The 26,164-nt window shown below is 44.5% G+C and overlaps 4 protein-coding genes across 4 annotated transcripts; all 4 read right to left on the bottom strand.

Annotated features, from left to right (window-relative positions):
- Positions 1–279: 279 nt before the first annotated feature.
- LOC311329331 (pyruvate kinase II-like) lies at positions 280–1,713 on the bottom strand (the record flags this gene model as incomplete). The annotated part of the gene is made up of 1 exon (XM_084463190.1): positions 280–1,713. The coding sequence occupies one exon, from the start codon at positions 1,711–1,713 to the stop codon at positions 280–282; it is 1,434 nt and encodes a 477-aa protein (XP_084319316.1).
- Positions 1,714–3,766: 2,053 nt separating this feature from the next.
- Positions 3,767–4,774, bottom strand: LOC311329332 (glyceraldehyde-3-phosphate dehydrogenase, chromosomal-like; the record flags this gene model as incomplete). Its single annotated transcript, XM_084463191.1, has 1 exon — positions 3,767–4,774. The coding sequence occupies one exon, from the start codon at positions 4,772–4,774 to the stop codon at positions 3,767–3,769; it is 1,008 nt and encodes a 335-aa protein (XP_084319317.1).
- A 3,271-nt stretch (positions 4,775–8,045) lies between these two features.
- Positions 8,046–8,870, bottom strand: LOC311329333 (cell division protein ZapE-like; the record flags this gene model as incomplete). The annotated part of the gene is made up of 1 exon (XM_084463192.1): positions 8,046–8,870. One exon carries the CDS (start codon positions 8,868–8,870, stop codon positions 8,046–8,048), a length of 825 nt encoding a protein of 274 aa, XP_084319318.1.
- Positions 8,871–21,158: 12,288 nt separating this feature from the next.
- On the bottom strand, positions 21,159–21,725 carry LOC311329335 (ribulose-phosphate 3-epimerase-like; the record flags this gene model as incomplete). The annotated part of the gene is made up of 1 exon (XM_084463193.1): positions 21,159–21,725. One exon carries the CDS (start codon positions 21,723–21,725, stop codon positions 21,159–21,161), a length of 567 nt encoding a protein of 188 aa, XP_084319319.1.
- Between the last annotated feature and the right edge of the window lie 4,439 nt (positions 21,726–26,164).

Genomic DNA, 26,164 nt, shown 5'->3' on the forward strand with positions numbered 1-26,164 from the left:
CAGTTCTGGCATCGGCCACATCCATCTTGTTTTCTATCAGTCCTTTGTAGCCTTCCTGAATCACAACAGGCACGATGCCATAGTAGATACAGGCGCGGACAGTTGCACGGATTGCCGCATTCATACCAGGAGCGTCGCCCCCTGAGGTCAAAACACCGACTCTCTTTAATTCGGTCATGCTAGGCTCTTCTCCTTCCAAGTACCGAATGCTTATAAAAAGCAACAGCGAAAATCAGTTACGGGTTTAATGAAAAAACACTACCTAAGAGATGGACAACCTTAGCTTACGTAAATTATCTGCATAGTATTGGTCCCACCCTCAATTTCCTGACTTTCACCTTTGGTCAAAATAATCTTGTCACCCGCCTCGAGAAGACCTAGGTCCTTAAGAACGTTAATAGCCCTCCCATTTACTTCTACGCCGTATTCAGTACCACTGTCAAAAGCAACGGCCTCGACACCACGATAGAGAGCCACGAGGCGCTCAGTCGTTTTATAACGGGTCATGGCAAAAATAGGCAGACGAGTGTTAATTCTGGACATCCACAGTGGCGTAGCTCCACTTTTGGTCAGGCAGACAATCGCCTTGATATCATCCTGATGATTGGCTGCAAACATGGTTGCTTGGGCAATGGCCTCATCCACATGTGCAAACTTGCCAACCAGTCGCTCAGTCATGAATTCAACACCCTGTTTTTCAGCACCAAGGCAGATGCGGCTCATTGCCTTAACGACCTCATCAGGGCGTTTACCCGTAGCGGTTTCACCTGAGAGCATGACCGCGTCGGTGCCATCCAACACTGCATTAGCCACATCGAAGACTTCCGCTCTGGTTGGTTGGGTGTTGTGGATCATTGACTCCATCATCTGGGTAGCGGTGACAACAGGCTTGTTCAACCGGCGGGCTTCATTGATCATATGCTTTTGCGCACCAATCAGCTCCGGGTCACCGATTTCAACCCCCAAGTCACCTCTGGCAACCATAATCGCATCAGAAGCAGAAATAACCTCGGCCAGTAGCTCATGATCATTGGCTAGTTCAGCACGCTCAATCTTTGAAAGTATAGCCGCTGTACCACCAGCCTCCAGCATCAGGCGACGAGCTTCTTCAACGTCACTGGCCCGTCGAACAAATGATACTGCCAAGTAATCCACTTTCAATTCAGCCGCCAGCAGAATATCCTGTTTATCTTTCTCTGTTAGTGCCTTAGCAGAAAGACCACCACCCTGCAGGTTAATGCCTTTATTGTTCGACAGCTCACCACCATTGATCGCCTTGGTCTTAATACATGTTCCATCAATAGCGACAACTTCAAGACTGACACGACCATCATCCAGCAGGAGAACATCACCAACCTTGCAGTCATTCGGCAAGTCTTTATAGCCAATCCCAACCTGAGTTTCATCGCCATCATTAATAGGGAGGCTGGCATCCAGATTAAAACTGGCCCCATCAGGAAGATGGATTTTGCCATTTTTAAAACGGCCAATGCGAATCTTAGGCCCTTGCAGGTCACCAAGAATCGCTACCGGACGGTTGAGTCGTGCAGCAATAGAACGAATTTTCTGGGCTCGGGCCTTATGATCTTCAGGGTCGCCGTGGGAGAAATTGAGGCGGACTACGTTAACTCCAGCTTCAATCAGCCTTTGCAGCTGATCATCAGATTCGGTTGCCGGGCCAAGGGTTGCAATAATTTTGGTGCGTCTGAGCATTATGATTTTCTCGCTTGTGAACCGTCGCTCTCATGGGTTTCTACCATTGCACAGGAACCACTACAGCAAGCGACAGGCCTTTATGAATCAACACTGTGATATGGCCAAGATTTCCCGGACACTTTTTTACACTGTCCTAGCAAGTTTTTGTTTACACACGAACTGTGTCAGGTAGCCATTAGTCAAGTGCTTTCCCTGTCGATTATAAAACACTTCGATATATTCAAAAATTGCCTGTTTTGCCTCTTCCTTAGTAGGAAGTCCTCATGATGAGTAAGTTCTGTCTTCAGTGTATGCCAGATGCTCTAGCTACAGCATCATACCCGCAGTTACCTTTGTGGCTACTACTGCATACATAGTGATTGTCGTTAAGTAACTGCTATAGCGATCAGAGACATATTGACTACTACTAGCACTGTGAACCGAAAGACCTATCTGCGGCTTGCGCTTCCACATGCTATTTACAGTTAGTTAGTGACAAGCGTCGTTGTCATGATGTTGCTCATAGACCAACTCACAACGCCATTGGAGCACACGTCGATGAAGTCAGCAGGTACTACAGTCAGACCTCACGAGTTGGTACGCACGCAATGTCGTCAGCATAGGCCTGATTAGGATGTGTCCACTGAAAATATCGTCTACACATATCCTGCCACTGGTTTGTTTTGGCAGGAATTTGTGGTTGTTTTAAACTTTCGCCTAGTTTTGCAGACGATGTCTTATTCATCCATCGAGCGCCGAATCCTTTTTCTACTGATATGTTTGCCCATATCAGCCAGATCGTTTTTAATACGACGCTCACCGTTAGTTTGGCGACTAGTCTCTGATATCTACCTTCAATGTTTTGTCTTCATGGGATCTTTCCTACTAGGGACTGGAACATCAAACGTAATAGTCTGTGCATGATATCAACATAACTACGCACATGGCTCTAATACGGAAGCTATTCTGATGGTCTCTGATAACTGTAATCTTAGAGGCTTCCTCTCACAAATAAGGCTTCTGTTTTTTTAAGATGGCATGCTTATCTTTAAGCTTTGCTACTTCATTTAACGTGAGTTCTACGTTTAAATTTTGAATTTTGGCTGCCTCCATTGGATTTTAAGGGCTTGAGTCATAGTTATGTTTTTTGAAAAATGCGCAATGTCTCATTTGGAGACATTGCCAAACAATGAAGTACTCACATCACTCTTTTCTATAACATGAGCACGAACAAAAAGGCTTAAGCCTATGTAGCTTAAGGGATTATCTCATTGAACTTACGTTCTTTATGTAAACGTTTCAGCTCGTCGTATACGTGCTCATCATTCTTCTCGACTTTTCCAGATGACTTAGGTCGATGGTACTTGGCAATCTAAGTATGTATGTATGAACGCTAACACCAAGATCTCTGCTAGTTTCAGTGACTTGATGATCTGATTCTACAGCCAGTTCCGCAGCTGATTATTTTAACTATGGTATATATATTTTAAATGTCTTTTCTGACATCTGGACATCCATTAGTGGGCTTGGATACTATCTGAGTCTGTATGTCCGGATCACTATAACCACTTCAATGTGCACGGCCACCGCTCATAACCTGTACCCCATTGTTCTAAAATCTTGCTGGCCAAATCTATTGAGCGGAGTGTAAACAAAATAAGACAGTGCACGCGCCGCTCGACTGTTCCAAGAGCCTTGAAAATTAAAGTTCTCGAGTTTCCAAGGGCTACAAAGCTATTAATGTACTTTAGTGTTGCAGCTGAACGCGCTAAATGCACGTCCCTTGGCGCTTGAAATAGTTGTTACTGTCTGTATTTTTACGCTTGTCACATGAATAAAATGGCTGTAAGTCTTGGTATTCAAGAGATGTTCGACTTTTGAAGGGAAACAACAAAAGCCGAACATCGCGTACAGTGTTATTCAAAGTATAGGAACATGTTGCCCAAGAACGCTGTCTTCTCTGTGTTTACTACAGTCTGACATCCATGTATTAAACCAGAGAGGTAGATTATGTATCGCAACCACCCCAGCCTCGTTAAACAATCCTGCGATGTATACCTAGCAGATCTCGTTACGCGTTCATCAGGGCTTTGGCTGTATCCAGCATCCTGTTGGAGAAGGCCCACTCGTTGTCGTACCAAGACATAACCTTAACCAAATTACCAAGAACACGAGTCTGAATAGCGTCAAAGTTAGAAGAGTATGGGCTGTGGTTAAAGTCCATGGAAACCAGTTCTTCATGGTTAACATGCAGAACGGTAGACATAGCAGGGTTGGACTTGGCTGCAGCGATGATAATTTCGTTAACTTCTTCAACAGTCGTTTCACGGGCAGCAACGAAGCTCAGGTCAACCATGGAAACGTTGATAGTAGGTACACGAACCGCCATACCGTCCAACTTGCCTTTCAACTCAGGAATCACTTCACCGATAGCAGCGGCAGCACCGGTAGCTGTTGGGATCATGTTCATGGCAGCAGCACGGGCACGGTACAGGTCAGAGTGGTATACATCGCTCAAACGCTGATCGTTGGTGTACGCGTGGATAGTCGTCATCAGACCATTACACATACCAAGAGCGTAGTTCAGAGGCTTGGCTATTGGTGCCAGACAGTTCGTGGTGCAGGAAGCGTTAGAAATAACGGTCATGTCTGCAGTCAGGGTGTCATGGTTCACACCGTAAACGATGGTGGCGTCAACATCTGAGCCAGGAGAAGAAATGATAACTTTCTCGGCACCAGCATCTAGGTGTGGCTTGCAGGAATCCTTGGATCGGAATACTCCAGTACACTCACAGACAACGTTAATACTCAGCTCACCCCATGGAAGATTGGATGGATCACGCTCAGAGAAAGTCTTGATTTCATCACCGTTTACGAACAGCGCGCCTTCGCCTGCTTCAACCTGTGCGTTGAAACGGCCATGAACGGTGTCGTACTTGGTCAGGTGGGTATTGATTTTGGTATCACCAAGATCATTAATGGCAACAATCTGGTATTCATCGCGACGGCCAGCTTCGTAGAGTGCGCGCAATACGTTGCGGCCGATACGGCCGTAGCCATTAATAGCAATCCTGATCATGATGTCTCCAACACCGTTAACCAAAGCGGACGACCGCCCTGCCTCTAGTAAAAATGATTCCATTAGCAAATGCAGCAGAGTAAAAACACCCATAGTGGAAGTCTTAACATGTAACTACAATGTTTTACCTGCTTTTCACCGCTACAATTGAGATCTCCCTGAATCCCACTGTACAAATGGTAAAAGACATCCACGCAAATCATGATTCAGTCCTTACAGTATTAGATCAGGAGTCTGGATCACCTAGGCTTAGTTGCCACAGCACGTCTGGAGCTAAGGATAGCTGAATATACTGATGCACGCATCCACAATGACTCTGATGCACAGAATGTCACTATCGGACAGCTAGCTAATTGTAGCAATGATTATTAATGGCCTTGGTTTTACCGGTCAAACGGTGTACATGGGTCCAGAATTTTTCGAAAACAATCCTACTGATCGGCTGGTTGGAGAAGGAATTCAGTTAGAACATTTAAGCGATAATATTCTTGGACGGACTATTGATGATTTGTATGACTCTGGCGTCAGCGAGTTGTATCTGAACCTTGCCATCAAGGTCGTCAATCATCTGAAACTACCCAGCATGGCATTGAACTTGGACGGTACCAAGCTGCATTGTAGATGTTGATTACAACAGCGATGAAAACCACTATGGCTTGACCTGCATACATATCTGTCAGGGCTATAGCAGTGATCACCGTCTTGACTTGAATCAGGTGGTCTTGCAGTTAATGACAGAGAATCAGGCTGGCATTCCGCTATTCATGGCTCTCTGCAGCGGCAATATAAATGGCACAACCTGCTTTAATGAGATCCTCAAAAAAACACTCCTGATTATCATTTCACTGCCTTTCACCACCCCTATCAAGAGTATACCGACCCGTAAAAACACCTAGGATTTGGATGATCGTCCATTGTCTTTCCTTCAAGTCAACCACATGTCGCTCTTGATGATTGATCGTCAACTCATTAATTCCCTAGAAACAGAATAATACCAATCTGTAGGTGGGGTTCTGGCAGGGCTTTTTCTTCTAATTTGGAAAGGATCGGCTTTGTCTTTGGGTGTGGTTCCCTTGCTACGACGGCCCATTCATTGGTTCTCCATGATTACGAAGGCGAGAGCATTCCTTATGGCAGTTCCAATACGCCTGCCAATTCACTTAAACTCAGTGAGCGTAGCGTCAACACAGCCTCTACCCCTTGCAAACTTCACTTTGCCCAAGTTAGATCCATACTGTCATTTATCAAATGACGGCAAGCTCTATCAATGACTCCACTGGCAATCGGATAGCCAGCATCCAGCGGCTTGTAATAACAGAGCTTAGGACGGGTTTTTTGAAGATAATCTGCACACTTATCAATGGCCTCCCATTTTGTCATACCTCTCTTGCTCGCACTTTGCCTGATTCCCCTAGGCACTTTGTCAGATTTTCCACTGCGTATCTTCAGGGACCGTTCCGCCACCCAGCTTTCAATAGCCTCAGCACCTTGTCGTGTCAGCAGTGACAGGCTTTCCACAGATATTCAAGTACATGGATAAAGTCCATAATTATGGTTGCCTTGACTCCCTTCTTTTTCATAATCTAGGTAATCAGTTTTTGCTGATGAGCGGTGCCCATAAATACAATACCAACTGCCGGTGCTGCTTCTGATCTAACCTAGGAGCTTCCTCGAAAGCTTCTTTTATCACGGCTTCCGTCTTTCTTTCTACACTGGCCCACACTCTCTATTCTTGGATGGAAGACGGAATTTCACAACTTGGTCGCTCTTACGATCTATATCCATGATCGATTCTGCTGTTCGAGGATTGGGTTTTACCGTATAAACGGTGGCTACTTGTGCTATTCGTTTGCGATCTTTCTCTTCTACCGGACTGAGCATGGTTTGCAGCTTCTGCTGACTTTTTTGTGCGTTCTTCCGTGTTGCTTCCCTCAACCATTCGTAGCGCATTACTAGGTCCTTACCGTTCAAACTGAGGATCTGCAGGTCTTTTGTTTGCTCAATCACAACCTTGCGCTGTTCGTACAAAGACTCAAAGTCTTGAGCCGTATTTGCTACCAGTTGCATAGCTGTCGTTTTCCAACCATACCAAGGCAACTCTCACGATGTCGGTTAATTGTTCGATCATAAGAGCGATCCATTTCATCGATGATAATTTTTTTCTCATGTCATATAGAGGACTTGTCAGTATTGAGGTTTAACTGAGCATCCAGCGGAAACACTCTGGATTGATTTCGCTGGCTGTAACTGTGACGCCCGGCTACGACAGAACTAAACAAGCTGGTCAGTTGTCTGGAGGTATTTTTTCTGACGTAATCTCTCTGCTCACCGTTGCTACCCTTACCGACGATTGCTGCGGCTCATCATTGACCTGCTTATCCAGATACCCTTGGAGCAGCAGTAGGTGCAATACTTCGTTGCCTTCAGTCCGGATATAGCTATCTATGGTGGCATGCTCTTGTTGGAGAGTGGATGCAAGGTGCTGAATTATAGTGGCCAAATGATCACTAGCTGGAGAGAAGAATGAATAATCGATGGTATTGGCGTAGGATGCGTTCACAAGAGACGGTTATAGTAATTATTGGTTTGACGATGTTATATCACCATAAAACTATCTCTTGTTCATTACAGGATATATAGAAAACCATGATGTTTTAGCGGCTGCATTGTCATATCAAAAGAGCTTCACCCGTATCTGTGGAAAGCCGGTCACTGCTTACACAACAAATGGATGAGGCTTTGGAAATCTGGGTGGCAGAACGGTCCCTGAAGGTACTCAGAGGAAAGTATGACAAGGTAGCCTAGGATCCGGTAAAGTGCGAGCAAGAAAGGCCTTACAAAACGGAGTCCATTGATAAGTGTGCAGACTATTTTCAAAAAAACCGTCACTAGCTCTGCTACGACAAGGCGCTGTATGCTGGCTACCCGATTGTCAGTGGAGTAATTGAGGGAGCTTGCCGCCATTTGATAAATGACAGTATGGATCTAACTTGGGCAAAGTGGAATGTGCAAGTTGCAGAGGCTGTGTTGACACTACGCTAATTGGATTCAAGTGGAGATTGGCAGGCGTCTGGGAACTTCCATAAAGGATGCTCTCGCCTTCGTAATCATGGAGAACCAATGAATGGGGCGTCGTAGCAAGGGAACCACACCCTTACTAGATTGACTGAACAATTGCATATCGCGTTGCTGTTTTATTATCGTTTCCCTATGGCTGTTGCCTGAAAAGGTAAGACTGGCTCTTTCGGGCAACTGAACAGCGGATACCGGGTCACGGTTTATGAGGCCGAGCAAGGTACTCAGTGGACTGCATTTCCTGCAGGCGACTCAAGGTTCTCTGAAACTCAAAGGACAGAGTACCACTTGCATAGAGTGTTTCAAGATGGACTTCACTAGAAATAATTAGTTTAACACCACGGTCATAGAATTCGTCAACCAAGTTAATAAAACGACGGGCTTGGTCGTTTCGGTTGGCATTAAATTGGGGAACTGCCTGGAGAATGACTGAGTGGTATAAACGGGCCAGTTCAATGTAGTCATTCTGACTGCGTGGCCCGTCACACAGATTAGCAAAGGTAAACCAGACAATATCTTTGCAGAGTTTCACGCTGCTGATAAGACGCCCTGATATTTCAATATTTTGATAGGACTCGATGTGCTCTGGGTCAGGTGCCAGCTCAGAAAAAAAATGTTGCAGCCTCTGGTGGGTTTCATCGTTAAGCGGCCAGTAATAGGTTTCCGCTTTCTCAAGCAGTCGGAGGCGGTAGTCAGTACCACTATCCACATTAACGACCATGGTATGCTTTTTGATAAGATCAATGGCTGGAAGGAAACGAGCTCTTTGCAGGCCATCCTTATAGAGCAGGTCGGGATCCACATTAGACGTGGCTACTATGGTGACGCCTAGATGGAATAGCTTCTCCATCAGTCCTCTCAGAATCATGGCATCCGTGATATCTGATACAAAAAACTCGTCAAAGCAGATGATTCTAGCCTCTTTAGCCAGCCTTTCTGCAACAATTGAAAGAGGGTTCTTTTGTCCCTCCAGCGTTTTCAGCTCTGCATGCCCCCGCCGCATAAAATGGTGGAAGTGCATGCGTAGTTTTTCCTGAAAAGGCAGGCAGTTGTAAAAAGTGTCCATCAGCCAAGTTTTCCCGCGGCCAACACCACCCCATAAATATAGGCCTCTTACTGGTTCCTGTGGCTTTCCCAATGCACTATGTAAAGTCTTCAGTAGGGATGTTTTGGGTGTTTGGGTCAACCGTTCAAACAGGCTTTGCAGCTGTTTTACAGCTTCTGCTTGAGCAGGATCCTTGCTAAAACCTTTTTCGTTAATATCCTTAAGATAACAAGCTTGCGGGGTCATAATAGGTTACTGATGAATAAATACTCTCTAACGAAATGTTCAATTTTTCTTACTTTCCAGAAAAGTCGGTATTGACTGATTTTCAATGGCTTCAGCCAATACGATCATATGACAGAACTCCCGAAAATCGAGAACAACGTCCAACGTACACGTTGATAACCGCATGTTAAGAACAATTATGTTGCGCTAGCGTACACTATTTCAATTTACGCTGTAACCATTGGTAAGTCAGGTATTTTAAACTTCCATGCCTCTAAAAAAGTTGAACATCGAGCCTCACTACTTATTGTTTCCATAAACTCCTAAAGCAGCCTGAAGAAAATGCATATATACTCTAAACCATTGAAGTGGCATTTTCACCAAGGCGCTGCCACTGTAACTGAATTCTGCAGAGGTGGCAAAGGTTGCTTCAAATAACCATGGCTTCGTTCTAGCTTGGTGTCGGTATCTGGCACGTTGAAGTTGTTATAGTTGTCCGAACACACAGACTTGGGTAGTATCCAAACCTACTGAATGGTGTCCAGATGTCTAGAGAAGAAAGATAAACCTTACATGGCATAGTTCAAGAGATCAGCTGTAAAACTGCCTGTAGAGTCAGATCAGCATGTCACTGAAACCACCAGAGATTTTGGTGCTAGCTTAATAGCTCTTTGTATTTAGTTTGCTAAGTACCATCGACCTACGTCATTTGGAAAAGTAGATGGTAATGATGAGTACGTGTACGACGAGCTGAAACGGTCACGTAATAGAGACAGCTAAGGCTTTTTAAAGAGGAGCTTGCCGTCTTAAAAAAACGGCTGCCTTCTTGGCGAGAGCAAGTCCTTAAGGTTCCGGTTTATCAGAGATCGTCAGGATGGCTTCAGAATCAGAGCCATATGCTCAGTTATGTCTATAATCTTGCGCGGCTATTGCGATCCTGATTGTTACTGTGCTTCATACAGTTTTAGGAGCCTTGCCGATATGGGCAAGTTCGCGCAGCCATGTAACCAAGCCTTGGTGCCACTACTTTCAAATCAAGGCGCCGGTTGAGTCGATAACGATATTCAGCAGGATATTTTGGCGGATGTTGCATGGTGGTATTGTGGGAACTGCCTTGCAGAGAATTGTTGTCGTTCCTGATCGTGGTGTTGACCCATATAAACAGCTCGGTAGGCATTGTTTCGTGACCACCGCCTGTTACCACTGTTGTATGTTGGTGTCCTAGGCGTCTGCTATTCCTGTGAATGCACCAAGGCCATCACTAACAACACAGCAGGCATGATCAGCGAGATTCTTTTGTAGCCAAAGTTCAAGCTCACTTTTCCGAGAACTGGTGATCATGCTGAATCACACCAAACGCCAATCGTAAAGGCCTGTGCAGGATATCGACATAACTATGGCACAGGGCTTTGATACTGAAGCTACCTTGGTGATTTGTGATAATCCGTAATCTTGGAGACTTTCCCTAGCGAAGAAGGATTCCGCCTTTTCTAATATGGCATGCTTCTCTTTGATTAACGTAAGTTTGATAGGATAGTCCCTGTGCTACATCGGCTCTAGGCTTTTTGTACATATTCATGTTACAAGAAAAGAGTTATTTGGGCACTTTTCACAAAACATTACTATGCCTAGATCCACTAACATCAGAGGGATATAGCCAAAATTGAAGCGTTGAACTCACGTTAATTAAGTCTGGTGCGGCTCTTTTGATACGACAATGCAGCCGCTAAAACATCGTGGTGTTCAATATATTAGGTAACGAAAAAGAGGCGGTTTTATGGTGATATAACGTAGTCAAATCAATAACTCCATAGCACCGTCTCTTCGTCGTGCCGAGTATATCTAAAACCTTGATGTTTTAGCGGCTGCATTGTCGTATCAAAAGACCTCACCCAATTAAGTATTGATACTTCTTTACGTAAACGTTTCAGCCCGTTGTGTACGTGGCATCATTCTTCTCGACTGTTCCAGATGACGTAGGTTTATGATACTTGGCAATCCAAGTATGCAGAGTATTAGCGTTAACACCAAGATCTATGGTGGTTCCAGTGACTGGCTGATCTGATTCTACAGCCAGTTTCAAAGCTGATTCTTTGACTCTGTCGTATATGGTTTAACTTTCTTTTCTGACATCCCGACACCCCGTATGGGGCTTGGATACTACCAGAGTCTGTGTGTCCGGATAACTATAACCACTTCACTTTGGGCCATTAAAACCCTTATTTTTCTCTCCTCTGCATGAAAAGAGCTATACAAGGTAATAGAGGTTGCTGATTTCCAAGTGTTCAATTTGAGTGGTTTCAGTTAGTCTCTGCAAGACATTGTTGAAGCAGGGATAAATAAGGGCGCTGATATGTGGATAACCAAGTATGAGATGCCAAAATGTGTTTGACATTACTTAGGTAGTAATCTGGCTATGTCACCAGTGGACGCTGAACGCTTACCGAGTATGGGTTGTAAGAAAGTGTACTACCGTGAAGTAGTATACTGCAGTCTTGATTAGCCAGAAGTCGGTGATAAGAGAGTTCTGTTTGCTATCGTTGTTATTGTTCTGTGTCCAAGGCAGAGCACTGTGACTCATGATCATGATGTAGAGTGCGGCCCTCAGCTGATTTATGGCGATGGCTATGTTGTTGAGTTCTATGTGTATACCGATAAATTGTTTAATTCCGGGAAAGGCATTGCCGTACTGGATCAGATGCAGTAGTTAAGAGGTTTGCAACCAAGGGCATATTTGGTACCTGAGTGGAAGAATACGTGCCGCTTACAATAGGCATCGGATCGTAGACCTGCAATTGCGTTCAATCTTTATGTGGATGTAAATGGTAGAAGTATCAGGAGTTGTTTTCCCAATTTCTTGGGGATTGATAGTAAAACCGGGGCAGAGTGGTGGACAGAATAAGCTGATTCCATTCCAAGTTTCTATATAGACTAGGACTCCCTCAATGGAATCTATATAATAGACGCTTAAGGACATGGCGTTGTGATTTGATGACAAGGGCGCGGGCCCCACTGAGTGAGGCGATACTGTGGAAAACATGAACGTATTTTGGTTTGTCGGTAGTCTGGCGTTTCTGGCGGGAATTCTGTGTGGTGCGTGTGTTTACCATCTTTTGTCAGGATCGAAATCCCGTAGTGGCAAGCTGGAAATCCAGCTGGATGAGTTGCAGCAGGAATTCAAGGAGTATCAGGAGCGTGTGGGAGATCACTTCACCACGTCGGCTCACTTGGTTAATAAACTCACCGATACTTACCGTGATGTTCATGAGCATCTTGCCAATGGTGCAGAAGACCTATGTAAGGATGAGGAAGTTCGTAACCGTCTCGGAGACTCCTTGCTGAGCAGTAATGCACTGTTATCAGGAAAGATTCACAAGCGTCGAAATGAGCGTACGCCTCCACTTGAGCAGCCAAAGGATTATGCACCCAAAGCCAGTCCGGATGAGCAGGGGGCTTTGGCAGAAGAGTACGGCTTCAGGAGTGAGCCTGTGAAAGAAGCTAGTATGGATAAGTAGTCTTGCAGGCTTGTTGGCTTCTTCTTTTAGAAGAAGCCAACATTATGTACTCTATTATGTTTCCAAGGCATCCAGATACTGCTCTGCATCCAATGCAGCCATGCAACCAGTACCGGCTGATGTAATAGCTTGTCGATAAACGTGATCCGTCACATCGCCTGCAGCAAATACACCTTCTTTTGATGTCAGAGTGGCATTACCTTCAAGTCCACTGTTAACCTTGATGTAACCATCTTGCATTTCCAATTGACCTTCAAAAATACCGGTGTTGGGGGTATGGCCAATGGCAATAAAGCAGCCCATTGCAGATACTTCTTCAGCTTCACCATTGATCACATTTTTAACACGAACACCGGTAACACCACTATCATCACCCAGAACTTCATCCAAAACTGCATCAATAATTAGTTTGATATTTCCGTTCTTTACGCGATCCATCATTTTGTCCTGAAGGATTTTTTCTGAACGAAATTCCTGACGGCGATGAATCACAGTAACGGTTTTGGCAATGTTGGAAAGATAAAGCGCTTCTTCAACTGCGGTATTGCCCCCACCAACGACGACCACATCTTTATTCTTGTAAAAGAAGCCATCGCAGGTGGCACAGGCGGAAACTCCTTTCCCTTTGAAGGCCTCTTCACTTTCCAGCCCCAAGTATTTGGCACTGGCCCCGGTGGCAATAATTAGGGCATCACAGGTATAGGTATGGCTGCCCTTGAGGGTGTAAGGTATTTTACTGAAATCCACTTTTTCTATGTGATCAAAAATAATTTCCGTGCTGAAGCGCTTGGCATGGGCTTCCATATCCATCATCAGGGCAGGTCCTTGGAGTCCATCATGTCCACCTGGCCAGTTATCTACATCGGTAGTGGTGGTTAGCTGGCCACCCTGTTGCATGCCAGTAATTATTATTGGGTTGAGGTTGGCTCTTGCTGCGTAGACAGCTGCTGTGTAACCTGCTGGACCGGAACCAAGTATCAGCAGACGGGAGTGTCGGATTGTGCTCATTATGTACTCCATTGAGGAATGGGTAATGATTAAATTGCATATTAAATAGTTATTGCCTTTTGGTGGAGCTCTTTTGAGACGACAATGCAGCCGTTAAAACATCAGGGTTTTAGATATTTATGGTAACGAAAAATAGATGGTTTTATGGTGATATGACGTTGCCAAACCAATAACTCCCTAACACCGTTTCTTGTGAACGTATCCTACGCCAATACCATAAATGATTCATTCTTCTCACCAGATAGTTATCATTTTGGTGCTATCATTCAGCACCTTGAATTAACTCTCCAACAAGAGCATTGCACCATAGATAGCTATATCAGGACTGAATGGAACGAAGTGTTTTGCCTGCTCCTCCAAAGGTATCTGGATAAGCAGGTCAATGATGAGCCACAGCAATCGTCGGTAACTTGTAGCTACGGTGAGCAGAGGAATCACGTCAGGGGAAATACCTACCGACAACTGACCAGCTTGTTTGGTTCTGTCGTAGTAAGGCGTCGCAGTTACAGTCAGCGTAAGCAATCCAGCGTGTTTACGCTGGATGCTCAGTTAAACCTCAATACTGACAAGTACTTTGATGGCATGATGGGGAAAATTGTCAGCGATGTGATGGATTGCTCTTATGATCTAACGATTAAACTACCTCGTGAGAGGTGCCTAGGTATGGTTGGTAAACGATAGGCTATGCAACTGGTAGCTGATACGGCTAAAGACTTTGAGGCTTTTTACGAACGGTGTAAGGTTGTGATTGAGCAAACAGAAGATCTGCAGATCCTCTGTTTTGACGGTAATGGCTTGGTGATGCGCACGAAATAGTTGAAAGAAGCAACACGTAAGAACGCGCAAACATAGTCAGCAGAAGCTGCAAAAGGCTAAGTTCTGGAGAGAAGAAAGATCGCAAACGAATGGCACAGGTAGCAATTGTTTATACCGTAAAACCCAATCCTCGAATGGCAGAATAGGTCATGGATATGGATCGTAATAGCAACAACGTTGTTAGATTACGTCCTTCCGCCAAGAATAATATAGTGTTGCCCAAGTGTAGAAAGATAGGCTTAGCTGTGATAGAAGAGGCTTTCGTGGAAGCGCTCAGGAGAGATCCTGAGCAGAAACGGCAGTTGGTCATTGTTATTGATGGGCACCCTCATCAGATGACACTGATTATCTGGATTTGGTGTGGTTCTCTTGATATGACAATGCAGCCGCTAAAACATCATGGTTTGCGATATATAAGGTAACGAAAAATAGACGGTTTTATGGTGATATAATGTAGTCAAACCAATAATCACATAACACCGTCTATTGTGAATGCATCTTGCGCCAATACTCTCGATTATTCATTCTTCTCGCCAGCTCGTGATTATTTGGACGCTACCGTTCAGATCTTGAATCCACTATCCAATAATAGCATTGCACCATAGATAGCTATATCCTGACTGAAGGTAACGAAGTGTTGGTCTTCTCCTACAAGGGTATCTGGATAAACAGGCCAATGATGAGCAGCAGCAATCGTCGGTTACGAGTTGCGACGGTGAGCAGAGAAATCACGTTAGGAACAATACCTCCCGATAACTGACCCGCTTGTTTGGTTCTGTCGTAGTTAGGCGTCGCAGTTACAGCCAGCGGAAGCAATCAAGTGTGTTTCCGCTGGATGCTAAGTTAAACCTTAATACTGGCAAGTACTCTGATGGGATGAGGGGGAAAATTGTCAGCGAGGTGATGTATTGCTCTTATGATAGAACGATTAAACGACATCGTGAGAGTTGTCCAAGGATGGTTGGAAAACGACAGTCTATGCAACTGGTAGCGGATACGGCTCAAGACTTTGAGCCTTTTTACGAACAACGCAATGTTGTGATTGAGCAAATATAAGACCTGCAGGTCCTCAGTTTTGACGGTAAAGGTCAGGTGATGCGCCCGTAAGAGTTGAGTGAAGCAATCAGGAAGAACGCGCAAAATAGTCAGCAGGAGCTGCCAACTAGGCCCAGTCATGGAAAGCAGAAAGATCGCAAACGCATGGCACAGGTAGCCATTAGTTATATGGTAAAACCCAATCCTCGAACGGCAGAATCGGTCATGGAGATGGATAGGAAGAGCGACAATGTTGTTAAATTCCGTCCTTCAGCTAAGAATAAGAGAGTGTGGGCAAGTGTAGAAAGAGAGGTGGAAGCCGTGATAGAAGAAGCTTTCGAGGAAGCTATAAGGCTAGGTCAGTAGCAGAAACGGCAGTTGCTCATTGTTATTGATGGCACCCCACATCAATGGAAACTGATTACCTGTATTATGAAAAAGAAGGGAGTTAAGGCAACCATCATTATGGACTTTATCCATGTACTTGAATATCTGTGTAAAGCCGGTCACTATTTACACGACAACGGGCATGAGCATATTAAAGGTTTGATGGCAGAACGGTCCCTGAAGATACTCAGGGGAGAGTCTGACAAGATGGTCCGTGGAATCAGGCAAAGTGCGAGCCAGAGAGGTCATCCAAAACTGGAGGTCATTGATAAGTGTGCAAACTATCTTCAAAAAAACCGTCCAAAGCTCTGCTATGACAAGGCGTTGGATGCTGGCTATCCAATTGTCAGTGGAGTCATTGAGGTAGCTTGCCGTCATTTGGCAATACTGTACGTATTTAACTTGGGCAAAGTGTAGTTTGCAAGGGGCAGAGGCTGTGTTGAAGCTACGCTCACCGGATTCAAGTGAAGATTAGCAGGCGTATTGGCACTACCATATGGAATACTCTCGTCTTCGTAATCATGGAGCACTACTGGGATGTGGCGTTGTAGCAAGGGAACCACACCCAAAGCAGATGTATAATTACGTCGCTCAAGTTAGCTAGGATAGGCAAGCCAATGTTTTCGATCTGGAGAGTCAATGTTAAACTTGATTATCACTGTTCATCAGCCAGTTTAAGGATCCTTGCTGCTATGGGCTAAGGTCGTGTAGCCGTGTAACCAAGCCTTGATACTATTGCTTTCAAATCAAAACGGTGGTTGAATTGATAGTAATATTCAGCAAGGTATCTCGGCAGATGCTTAGGGTTAATATTGTGGTAACTGCCTTTCAGAGAATTTTTGCCGTTCCCGATCATGATGTTGACCCACGTAAACAATTCATTAGCCATCGATTCGTGACCACCCTATGTTACCATTGCTGCATGTTGGTGTCCGGCGTTGGCTATTCCTGTGAATGTACCGAGGCTATAACTGACAACACCGCAGGTATGATCACCGAGATGCTTTTGTGCCCATAGACCATGCTCCTTTTTCCGGAAACTGGTGACCATGCTGAAACGCATATACAGCTGGTAGTTTTCCTTGTTGGGTTGCACGGCGGAAACAAATTGGTGTTTGTTTTCAGAATCTATTCCACGTTTGCATCCATGGTTTTCACCACCCAAGTTGGAATCATACATATGAACATGTCTCTGCAGAGGATGGCTGACATCACGTTCTTTCATTACCTGCATAAGCTTGTGCTTTAAACTCCAAGAAGTTTTATAAGAGATTGACAGCTGTCTCGATAGCTCCATGGGCGATGTGTCATTCTTGGTTTGAGTTATTAAAAACTTGCCTAGAAACCAAGTGGTAAAGGGTGTTTGTTAGCTTCCAGAATGGCGCCACTGGTCAATGATGTCTGGTGATGGCAGTGATTGCACTGGTAGAGCTCACGGGTTTTTAGGATGCAATACTCCCGACAACGACACAGATGACATTCAAACCTATTCGGCCACCGGCATTTGAAAAACTGGTCACGGTATTGTTGTTCTTGGTCATATTGCTGAAAGAACTCCACAAGGTCCATGTCTTTCTGAAACTGAATTTTGTTCTTGGCCATGCTGTACCTTCTACTTCGAGGGAAAACGGTGTTGTACGTTTAGACGAGAAGGAGACTTAGGTCAGATGGTAATAAGGATTCAAAGAGCAAGAAAGCAACTAGCTCAACTAAGAGGCTAAGTAGAATCAAATAAAGGGTCAAGATATTGAATGAATTAAGTAATAAGCTTCTTCGTATTTTATTATCCTGTGGGGAAGTCTTTTAACTTGGCTCTTAGCGTTATTTACAGCAAGTGACTACATGGTATTTCCAATCATAAGTTCAATAATAACCCATGCTAGATGACTCAAGACGCCTCATGAGTTGCTTGATGGTTGACTCTATTCTGTGACCAAAATCATGAGTGACAACCGTTTAAACCTACGTTTCCAAACATACCAGCGAAAAGCAGGCAATCACTACATAGTTACTAATCACTTTTCTCGATTTCACGCTCCCATAACAGCGTAGCACTAACAACTGCTGCGGGAATAATCAATATGTTTACCAGAGGAACTAACATAGGCAGATTTACAATAGCACCAAATGGCCATGATTTTGACATTCGTGGCTTTAGTTTGGATAGCATCCCTGAAAAGGAAACACCACGGTTATCGGCGGCATAGTCGCAGTATTGGATAGCCATCATCCATGCATTGAATAAAAACCACAACACAAAGCCCAAGACAGGGACAAAGGACAATATAACAGTACTATCTAGCGTGGCAGGTAATACAGCAGGTTGCGCAACGCGCGACCAATATTTCTAGGAACAATAACCATCCAATCAGACAATTTGTGACCTAGCAAATCGGCCCCTCCATACGCTGAACTTTTTCTGCCAGAAGCGCATTAAAAGGAGCTGCAATAAAATTACCAATAATGGTAAAGGTAAAAAACATGACGGTGCTAACGCCAGAAAAAACAGTGGCCGTAGCAGGTATTTCAGAAACGCCAGCCATTAAGGCATCCAGCCTGTCGAGTCAGCCATCCACAGAGAGAAATGGCCAGATGCCCAGTAAATAACCACATAAAACACTAGGATGTTGATAACCAGTGGAATTAAAACAAACCATCTTAACTGTGGAAGTGCGATCATTTTCAGGCTCAGAATAAAGTAACCATGGACGGATAAAGGGTTGTTGTGTGTCATTACTCTATTCTAATTTTTGCCAAAAGCTGAAATATTAGAACATCTATAACCATTGGGAGTGGTTCTCTTGATACGACAATGCAGCCGTTAAAACATCAGGGTTTTAGATATATCCGGGAACGGACAAGAGGCGGTTTTATGGTTACCTGATGACCACTGTTCATCAGTCAGCTTAAGGAGCCTTGCTGGCATGTGGCAAGTTCGCGCAGCCATGTAACCAAGCCTTGATACCATTGCTTTCAAATCAAAGCGCCGGTTTAATCGATAGTAATATTCAGCAAGGTATTTTGGCAGATGCTTCGAGGTAATATTGTGGTAACTGTTTTTCAGAGAATTTTTGACGTTCCCTATCATGGTGTTGACTCACGTAAACAACTTATTAGCCATCGATTCGTGACCCCCATCTGTCGCCACTGCTGTATGTGGGTGTCCGGAGTTGGCTATTCCTGTGAATGAACCTAGGCAATCACTGACAACACAGCAGGTATGATCACCGGAATGCTTTTGCGCCCAGAGTTCCAGCTTCTTTTCCCGGGAACTGGTGACCATGCTGAAACGCATATACAGCTGGTAGTTTTCCTTGTTGGTTTGCACGGCGACAACAAATTGGTGTTTGTTTTCAGAACCTCTTCCACGTTTGCCTCCATGTGTTTCACGACCCCAGTAGGAATCATCCATCTGAACATGTCGCTGCAGAGGACGGCTGTCACCACGTTCTTTCATTACCTGAATATCTGGTGTTCCAAGCGCCAAGCAGTATTACAAGAGATTTACAGCTGTCTTGAGAGCCCTAGGGCCGATATGCCGTTCTTGGTCTGAGTCATTAAAAACATGCCTAGAAACCAAGTGGTAAATGGCAGTTTGCTAGCTTCCAGCATGGTGCCAACTCTTCAAGATAGCTCTCCAGTTTAGCCTTAGAGTAAGATATCTAGATATTGACGCAAGCTCTTGCAATGTCCTTATCTTCAACATAAGAACACCCACGGGATATAATATTTTGCGTTGAGCCAAGAATGGTAAAGTACTTGCTAAATCCAATCCGGAAAGCCAGCTCAATCTTGATCTGATCAACCCATGAGAGTGTTTGTATATGGACTTTGGCGATTTTTTTGACCTTATCCAGAATCATCATCTACCGCCCCCAACGCCATTAATTCAGGGGGATAATTATTTTCAACAGCCATAGTTTCTGTTTAGGGCAGTAACTGCAGAGTTCCCAGATCATTAAGAGCCAAGGTCACAAGGTCATCACAGGTACTGATGGCTTAGTGTACGAGGTTCAGGGCTTCATCCCAAACCTAGTCACTCCATGACGTCAATAACCAGTGGAGTCAGTCAAGGCCTAGAAGGCTGATTCTGATAGTCTGCGGTTCCTGTCAATCGTCACAGTAAAGCCATGATGATTTCTACACACATTGTAAATCACAAAGGTCAAGAGCCTAGTCAGATCGGATGGTCAGTTCCGGTGTTTCAGCCGTGGAGAAGCTAAATCTCGTCAGAAAGCAAAAGTCTGCCCAAAGCTTTCAAACTTTCGTTCTGGATGCAATGCACTCCTAGAAAAGTGGAATGGTATACTGGGCGTCTCAACAGTGTGGAGCAGGTCAATCAACGTATCGGACAGTCCAGTATTGTACATGCAGACATCGCGTGTATTACCTAATGATGTGCATCCTAACGTTGTAATCAAGTTAGGCAGGGCGTCAGGTCGGTGCAACCGTTAATATTAAGGTCTCCCTCGACCTTGTAATGAACGTCATTTGAAAATTTCCCACGGCCCTTCAAAATTGTGCGTGGGAATATCTTTTTGCTGCATTACAGAACGAATAATTAATGGCTTTGCTTCCGACGAAGCTGTTTCAGGAGGCGGGATATAATTTGCTCAACCTTCATCTACACGATCAGCATTCAGAACTGATGTTATTAAATTATATGGTACAGAATTAGTATGAGGTTTTATATTGTTATCCGTTATTCTATTACCTTCATGAAAATATACCTTTTTATTGCTTTTCGCTAGCCAAATTGGTTTAATATTTTCGCCCTTCAATCGGTAAAAGACATTTAGGAAAATCCTGATACACCATTACAGCACCAGATCAAGAATCTTGATAATCTTGGTTTCAACAACATGTCTGTAGATAAATGTAGTTATTGGTTATGATTACGTGGCTGACGCCACGGTCTTTCATTGCCTGAAGGAAATACGAGACTCTAAGATAGAGATAGCCATGTAGACCAAGCTCTTCGTCATAGTGAAATCTGAAGCGTTCAGGGGCCTTTTCAAACAGTATACTATTGACTTTATTTGGTTGACTATCATTGATGTTATCAGCCAGTGCACGCTTTACTAGAGCAGGGATGTCCATTGCCAACCCATAGCCTAGCTTTGGGCTCGCCAGCCGCTAGCATGGCCATGTCAAGAAGCATTTTGTCCAGTGCAAAAGGAAGATCAGGCGCGCTTGCAACCAGAGTGCCATCCAAGTCATACATAACTAGGGAGAGGTTGTTTGTGAATTGCTTTGGTGAGAAAGCTGAGTTCATGGTTTAAAGTGGCATTACTTCAGAAAGCTCAGAGCGCATTTGAGCCACGACATCTTGGTAGTTTTTGGCACTAAAAATTGCAGAGCCAGCAACAAACGTATCGGCACCTGCTTCAGCGATCTGGCGAATATTATTAGCAGTAACACCTCCATCCACCTGAAGGCGGATGTTCAGACCGCTTTCATCTATTATTTTCCGAACGCGGCGCAGCTTTTTCAGTGTTGAGGGAATAAACTTCTGGCCACCAAAGCCTGGGTTGACCGACATTAAAAGAACCATGTCCAGTTTATCAATGACAAACTCTAAGACATTTGGAGGGGTTGCAGGATTCAACACAAGCCCAGCCTGACAACCACCTTCACGAATCAACTGAAGGCTGCGGTCAATGTGTTTGGATGCCTCTGGGTGGAAAGTAATCATGCCGGCGCCAGCTTCAATAAAGTCACCGATCATGCGATCCATTGGACTGACCATCAGGTGTACATCAATTGTGGCTGTGATTCCAAATTTTCTCAGGGCTTTGCACACCATAGGACCAAAGGTGAGGTTCGGGACATAGTGGTTGTCCATCACGTCGAAATGAACCCAGTCAGCACCGGCGGCTAAAACATTTTCAACCTCTTCACCAAGGCGGGCAAAATCTGCGGAAAGGATACTCGTGGCAATAATAAAGTCGCGCATAGTGTTCCTGATCTGTCAGTGTATGTACTTAGGCGATTTTAACTGGTCGCAGGTGTTCTGTCAGGTCTTCAGTGATCTTCGCTTTAAATAATGGCGGAGATGAATTCTATAGGGTGTGGTTCCCTTGCTACGACGCCCCATTCATTAGTTCTCCATGATTACGAAGGCGAGAGAATTCCTTATGGAAGTTCCAATACGCCTGCCAATCTCCACTTGAATCCAGTTAGTGTAGCTTCAACACAGCCTCTGCCCATTGTACACTCCACTTTGTCACGGATAGATCCATACGATCATTGATCAAATGGAGGCAAGCTCCATCCATGACTCCACTGGCAATCGGATAGCCAGTATACGAGCCAAGTCGTAGTAGAGATTGGGACGGTTTTTTGGAAGATAGTCTGCACACTTATCGATGGCCTACCGTTTTGTCAGACCTCTCTTGCTCGCACTTTGCCGGATTCACATGGCCACCTTGTCAGAGTTTCTCCTGAATATCTTCAGGGACCGTTTTGCCACCCAGCTTTCAATCGCCTCATCCACCTTGTAGTGTACGCAGTGACAGGCTTTCCACAGATATTCAAGGCTATGGATAAAGTCCATGATGATGGTTGGTTTTACTCCCTTCTTTTTCATAATCCCGGTAATTAGTTTCCGCTGATGATGGTGCCTATAAATAATAATGACCCACTGCCGTTTTGGCTCAGGATCTCGCCTGAGCGCTTCCTCGAAAGCTTCTTCTATCACGGCTTTCTCCTTTATTTCTACACTGGGCACACTTTCTTATTCTTGGCGGGAGGACTGCATTTTACAATGTTGTGCTCTTACGATCCATATCCATGACGGATTCTGCCGTTAGATTATTTGGTATTACTGTATAAACGGTGGCTACCTGTGGCATTCTTTTGCGATCTTTCTTCTCTTCTCTCCTCGACTGAGCTTGGTTTGCAGCTTTTGCTGACTCTTCTGCGCGTTCTTCCGGGTTGTTTCCCTCAACCATTCCTAGCGCATCACTAGGACCTTACCGTCAAAACAGAAGATCTGCAGGTCTTCTGTTTGCTCAATCCCAATCGTGTGCTGTTTGTAAAAGCTGAAAAGTCTTGAGCCGTATCCGCTACCAGTTGCATAGACTGTCGTTTGCCAACTATACTTGGGTAACTCTCACAATGTCGTTTAATCGTTCGGTCATAAGAGTGATCCATCACATCCCTTACAATTTTTCCCCTCATGTCATCAGAGTACTTGTTAGTATTGAGGTTTAACTGAGCATCCAGCGGAAACACGCTTGATTGTCTCCGCTGGCTGTAACTGTGACGCCTGACTATGACAGAACCAAACAAGCTGGTCAGTTGTCGGGAGGTATTTTTTTAATGTGATTTATCTGCTCACCGTTGCTACTCGTTACCAATGATTGCTGCGGTTTATTATTGGCCTGTTTATTCAGATACCCTTGGAGGAGAAGGCGCAACACTTCCTTTCCTTCAGTTCGGATATAGCTCTCTATGGAGTCATGCTCTTGTTGGATAGTGGATGCAAAGTGCTGAATGGTAGTGTCTAAATGATCACGAGCTGGTTAGGGGAATGAATAATCTAGGGTATTGGCGTAGGACGCGTTCACAATAGACGCTGTTATGTAGTTATTGGTTTGACGACGTTATATCACCATAAACCCGTTTCTTTTTCGTTACCGGATATATCTTAAACCCTGATATTTTAGTGGCTGCATGGTCGTATCAAAAGAACCACACCAGAAGCCTCTAAATGAAAACAACCATTATTCAGGGGGAAACGAATGATTTATGGCCTGTTGAGGTTTGGTTACGTACTCCTCACATAATGGAGCTCCTATTGCTGGGCGCAGTATTGCAGGAATGCCAAAAGTGCATAAAGGATGGCTGCTTTTCAAAATATTGCAACAACGCCATGGGGGGAGCCATGATGCGCCATTTGGGTGGGACGCGTAGCAAACGCCATCTGCTTGTCAGACTTGCTTGACGTAGAATAACTCCGCGCTGCGCAAGCTGTGCGTGCTTATGATGTTTTGTTGAACGACTGAGCCTCGCAACGAAACGTCAACATATCCTAGGCAATTGTCACCTTTTTAGCTAATAAATCCTAGCTTAAAGATATAGAAGTCAGGCTGCCATTTGGTTAACGGCTTGCTTAGGTTGGTTATATCTTCTTTGCTACCATGGATTTTGAAGCGAGTGAGGTTTGCAATTTTACTGGCTTCATCCAGTAAATCAGCAACGTGTGCAGCAATGCATGGGTGTTAATATATGCTTCTCTGCATAGTACTTCATTACTGTGGCAGGTGAAGCCATAGAATATAATGCCTTCTTCTTTCTGAGTCCTCTCTAGAAAGGCCGTCATAAGCTGGCTAAACGTATCCATTTGTTCCTGATTAACTCGAAAATATGCGAGAATTAATAAAATACAGGCAGCTCTTTCACATGAAATTACCTTTGATTTGGGTAAAAGGTGAGTAGAGAACACAGGAGAGATTAATGTTTTCCCTATGAATAGGAGGTGCTCACTTCATATTTTGCGTTTCCCCAGTGAATTATGCCAAAGCAGTCAAGAAAATAGACATTCACATTAACGAAATAGTAGTTTACGGTATGATGTTACACGATCGTGATAATGAGATGCTAACAAAGAATTTTGCTGAGGTCCCTTGCTACGACGTCCCATTCATTAGGTGTTCATGATGACGAAGGCGAGAGCATTACTTATGGAAGTTCTAAGACGCCTGCCAATCTTCACTTGAGTCCAGTGAGCGTAGCTTCAACACAGCCTATGGTCCTTACAAACTACATTTGACTACGATTAAGATCTATGCGGTCATTGATCAAATTGAGGGAAGCTCCATCAATGACTCCACTGGCAATCGGATAGCCAGCATCCAGCGCCTTGTCATAGCAGAGCTTGGGGCGGTTTTTTTGAAGATATTCTGCACACTTATCAATGGCCTCATGTTTTGTCAGACATCTCTTGCTAGCACTTTGCCGGATTCCCTTGGCCATCTTGTCAGACTATCCCATGAGTATATTTAGGGGCCGTTATGCCACCCGGCTTTTAATAGCCTAATCCCTTGGTCGTTTAAGCAGTTACCGGCTGTCCACAGATATTCAAGTACATGAATAAAGTCCATTATGATGGTTGCTTTAACTCCATTCTTTTTCATAATCCCAGTAATCAGTTTTAGCTGATGATGGTGCCTATCAATAACAATGACCAACTGCCGTTTCTGTTCCTGATCTCGCCTGAGCGTTTTCTCGAAAGCTTCTTCTATTACGGCTTTCTCCTCTCTTTCTACACTGGGCCACACTCTATTATTCTTAGCTGGATGACTGAATTTCACAACGTTGTCGCTCTTCCGATCAATATTCATGACCGATTTTACCGTTCGAGGATTGGGTTTTACCGTATAAACGGGGGCTACCTGTGCCATTGGGGTGCGATCTTTCTTCTCTTCCCGACTGAGCCTTGGGTGCAGCTTCTGCTGACTCTTTTGTGTGTTCTTCCTGGTTGCTTCCCCGAACCATTCCTGCGCATTACTAGGCCCTTACCGTCAAAACTGAGGATTGGCAGGTCTTCTGTTGGCTCAATCCCAACCTTGCGCTGTTCGTAAAAAGCTTCAAAGTTTTGAGTCGTATCCGCTAGCAGTTGTATAGCCTGTCGTTTTCCAACCATACTTGGGCAACTCTCATGATGTCGTTTAATAGTCCGATCATAAGAGCGATTCATAATATCACTTACAATTTTTTCCCTCATGCCATCAGAGTACTTGTCAGTATTGAGGTTTAACTGAGCATACAGCGGAAACACGCTTGATTGTTTTCGCTGGCTGTAACTGCGACGCCTGACTACGACAGAACCAAACAAACTGGTCAGTTGTTGGAAGGTATTTTTTCTAACATGATTTCTTTGTTTACCGTAGCTACTCGTTACCGACGATTGCTGCGACTCATCATTGGCCTGTTTATTCAGATACCCTTGGAGTAAAAGGTGCAACACTTCGTCGCCTGCAGTCAGGATATAGCTCTCTATGATGCCATGCTCTTGTTTGATAGTGGATTCAAGGTGCTGAATGATAGCGTCCAGATGATCACGAGCTGGTGAGAAGAATGAATAATCTATGGTATTGGTGTAGGATGTGTTCACAATAGACGGTGTTATGTAGTTATTGGTTTGACGAAGTTATATCATTATACAATCGTCCCTTTTTTGTTACCTAGTATGTTGAAAACCATGATGTTTTAGCGGCTGCATTGTCGTATCAAAAGAGCCGTACCATACTGATTTCATCCAGCGCATCAACGGGATGC

The sequence above is a fragment of the Borostomias antarcticus genome (assembly GCF_949987555.1).
Source record: "Borostomias antarcticus genome assembly, contig: scaffold_77, whole genome shotgun sequence".
Lineage (NCBI taxonomy): Eukaryota > Metazoa > Chordata > Actinopteri > Stomiiformes > Stomiidae > Borostomias > Borostomias antarcticus.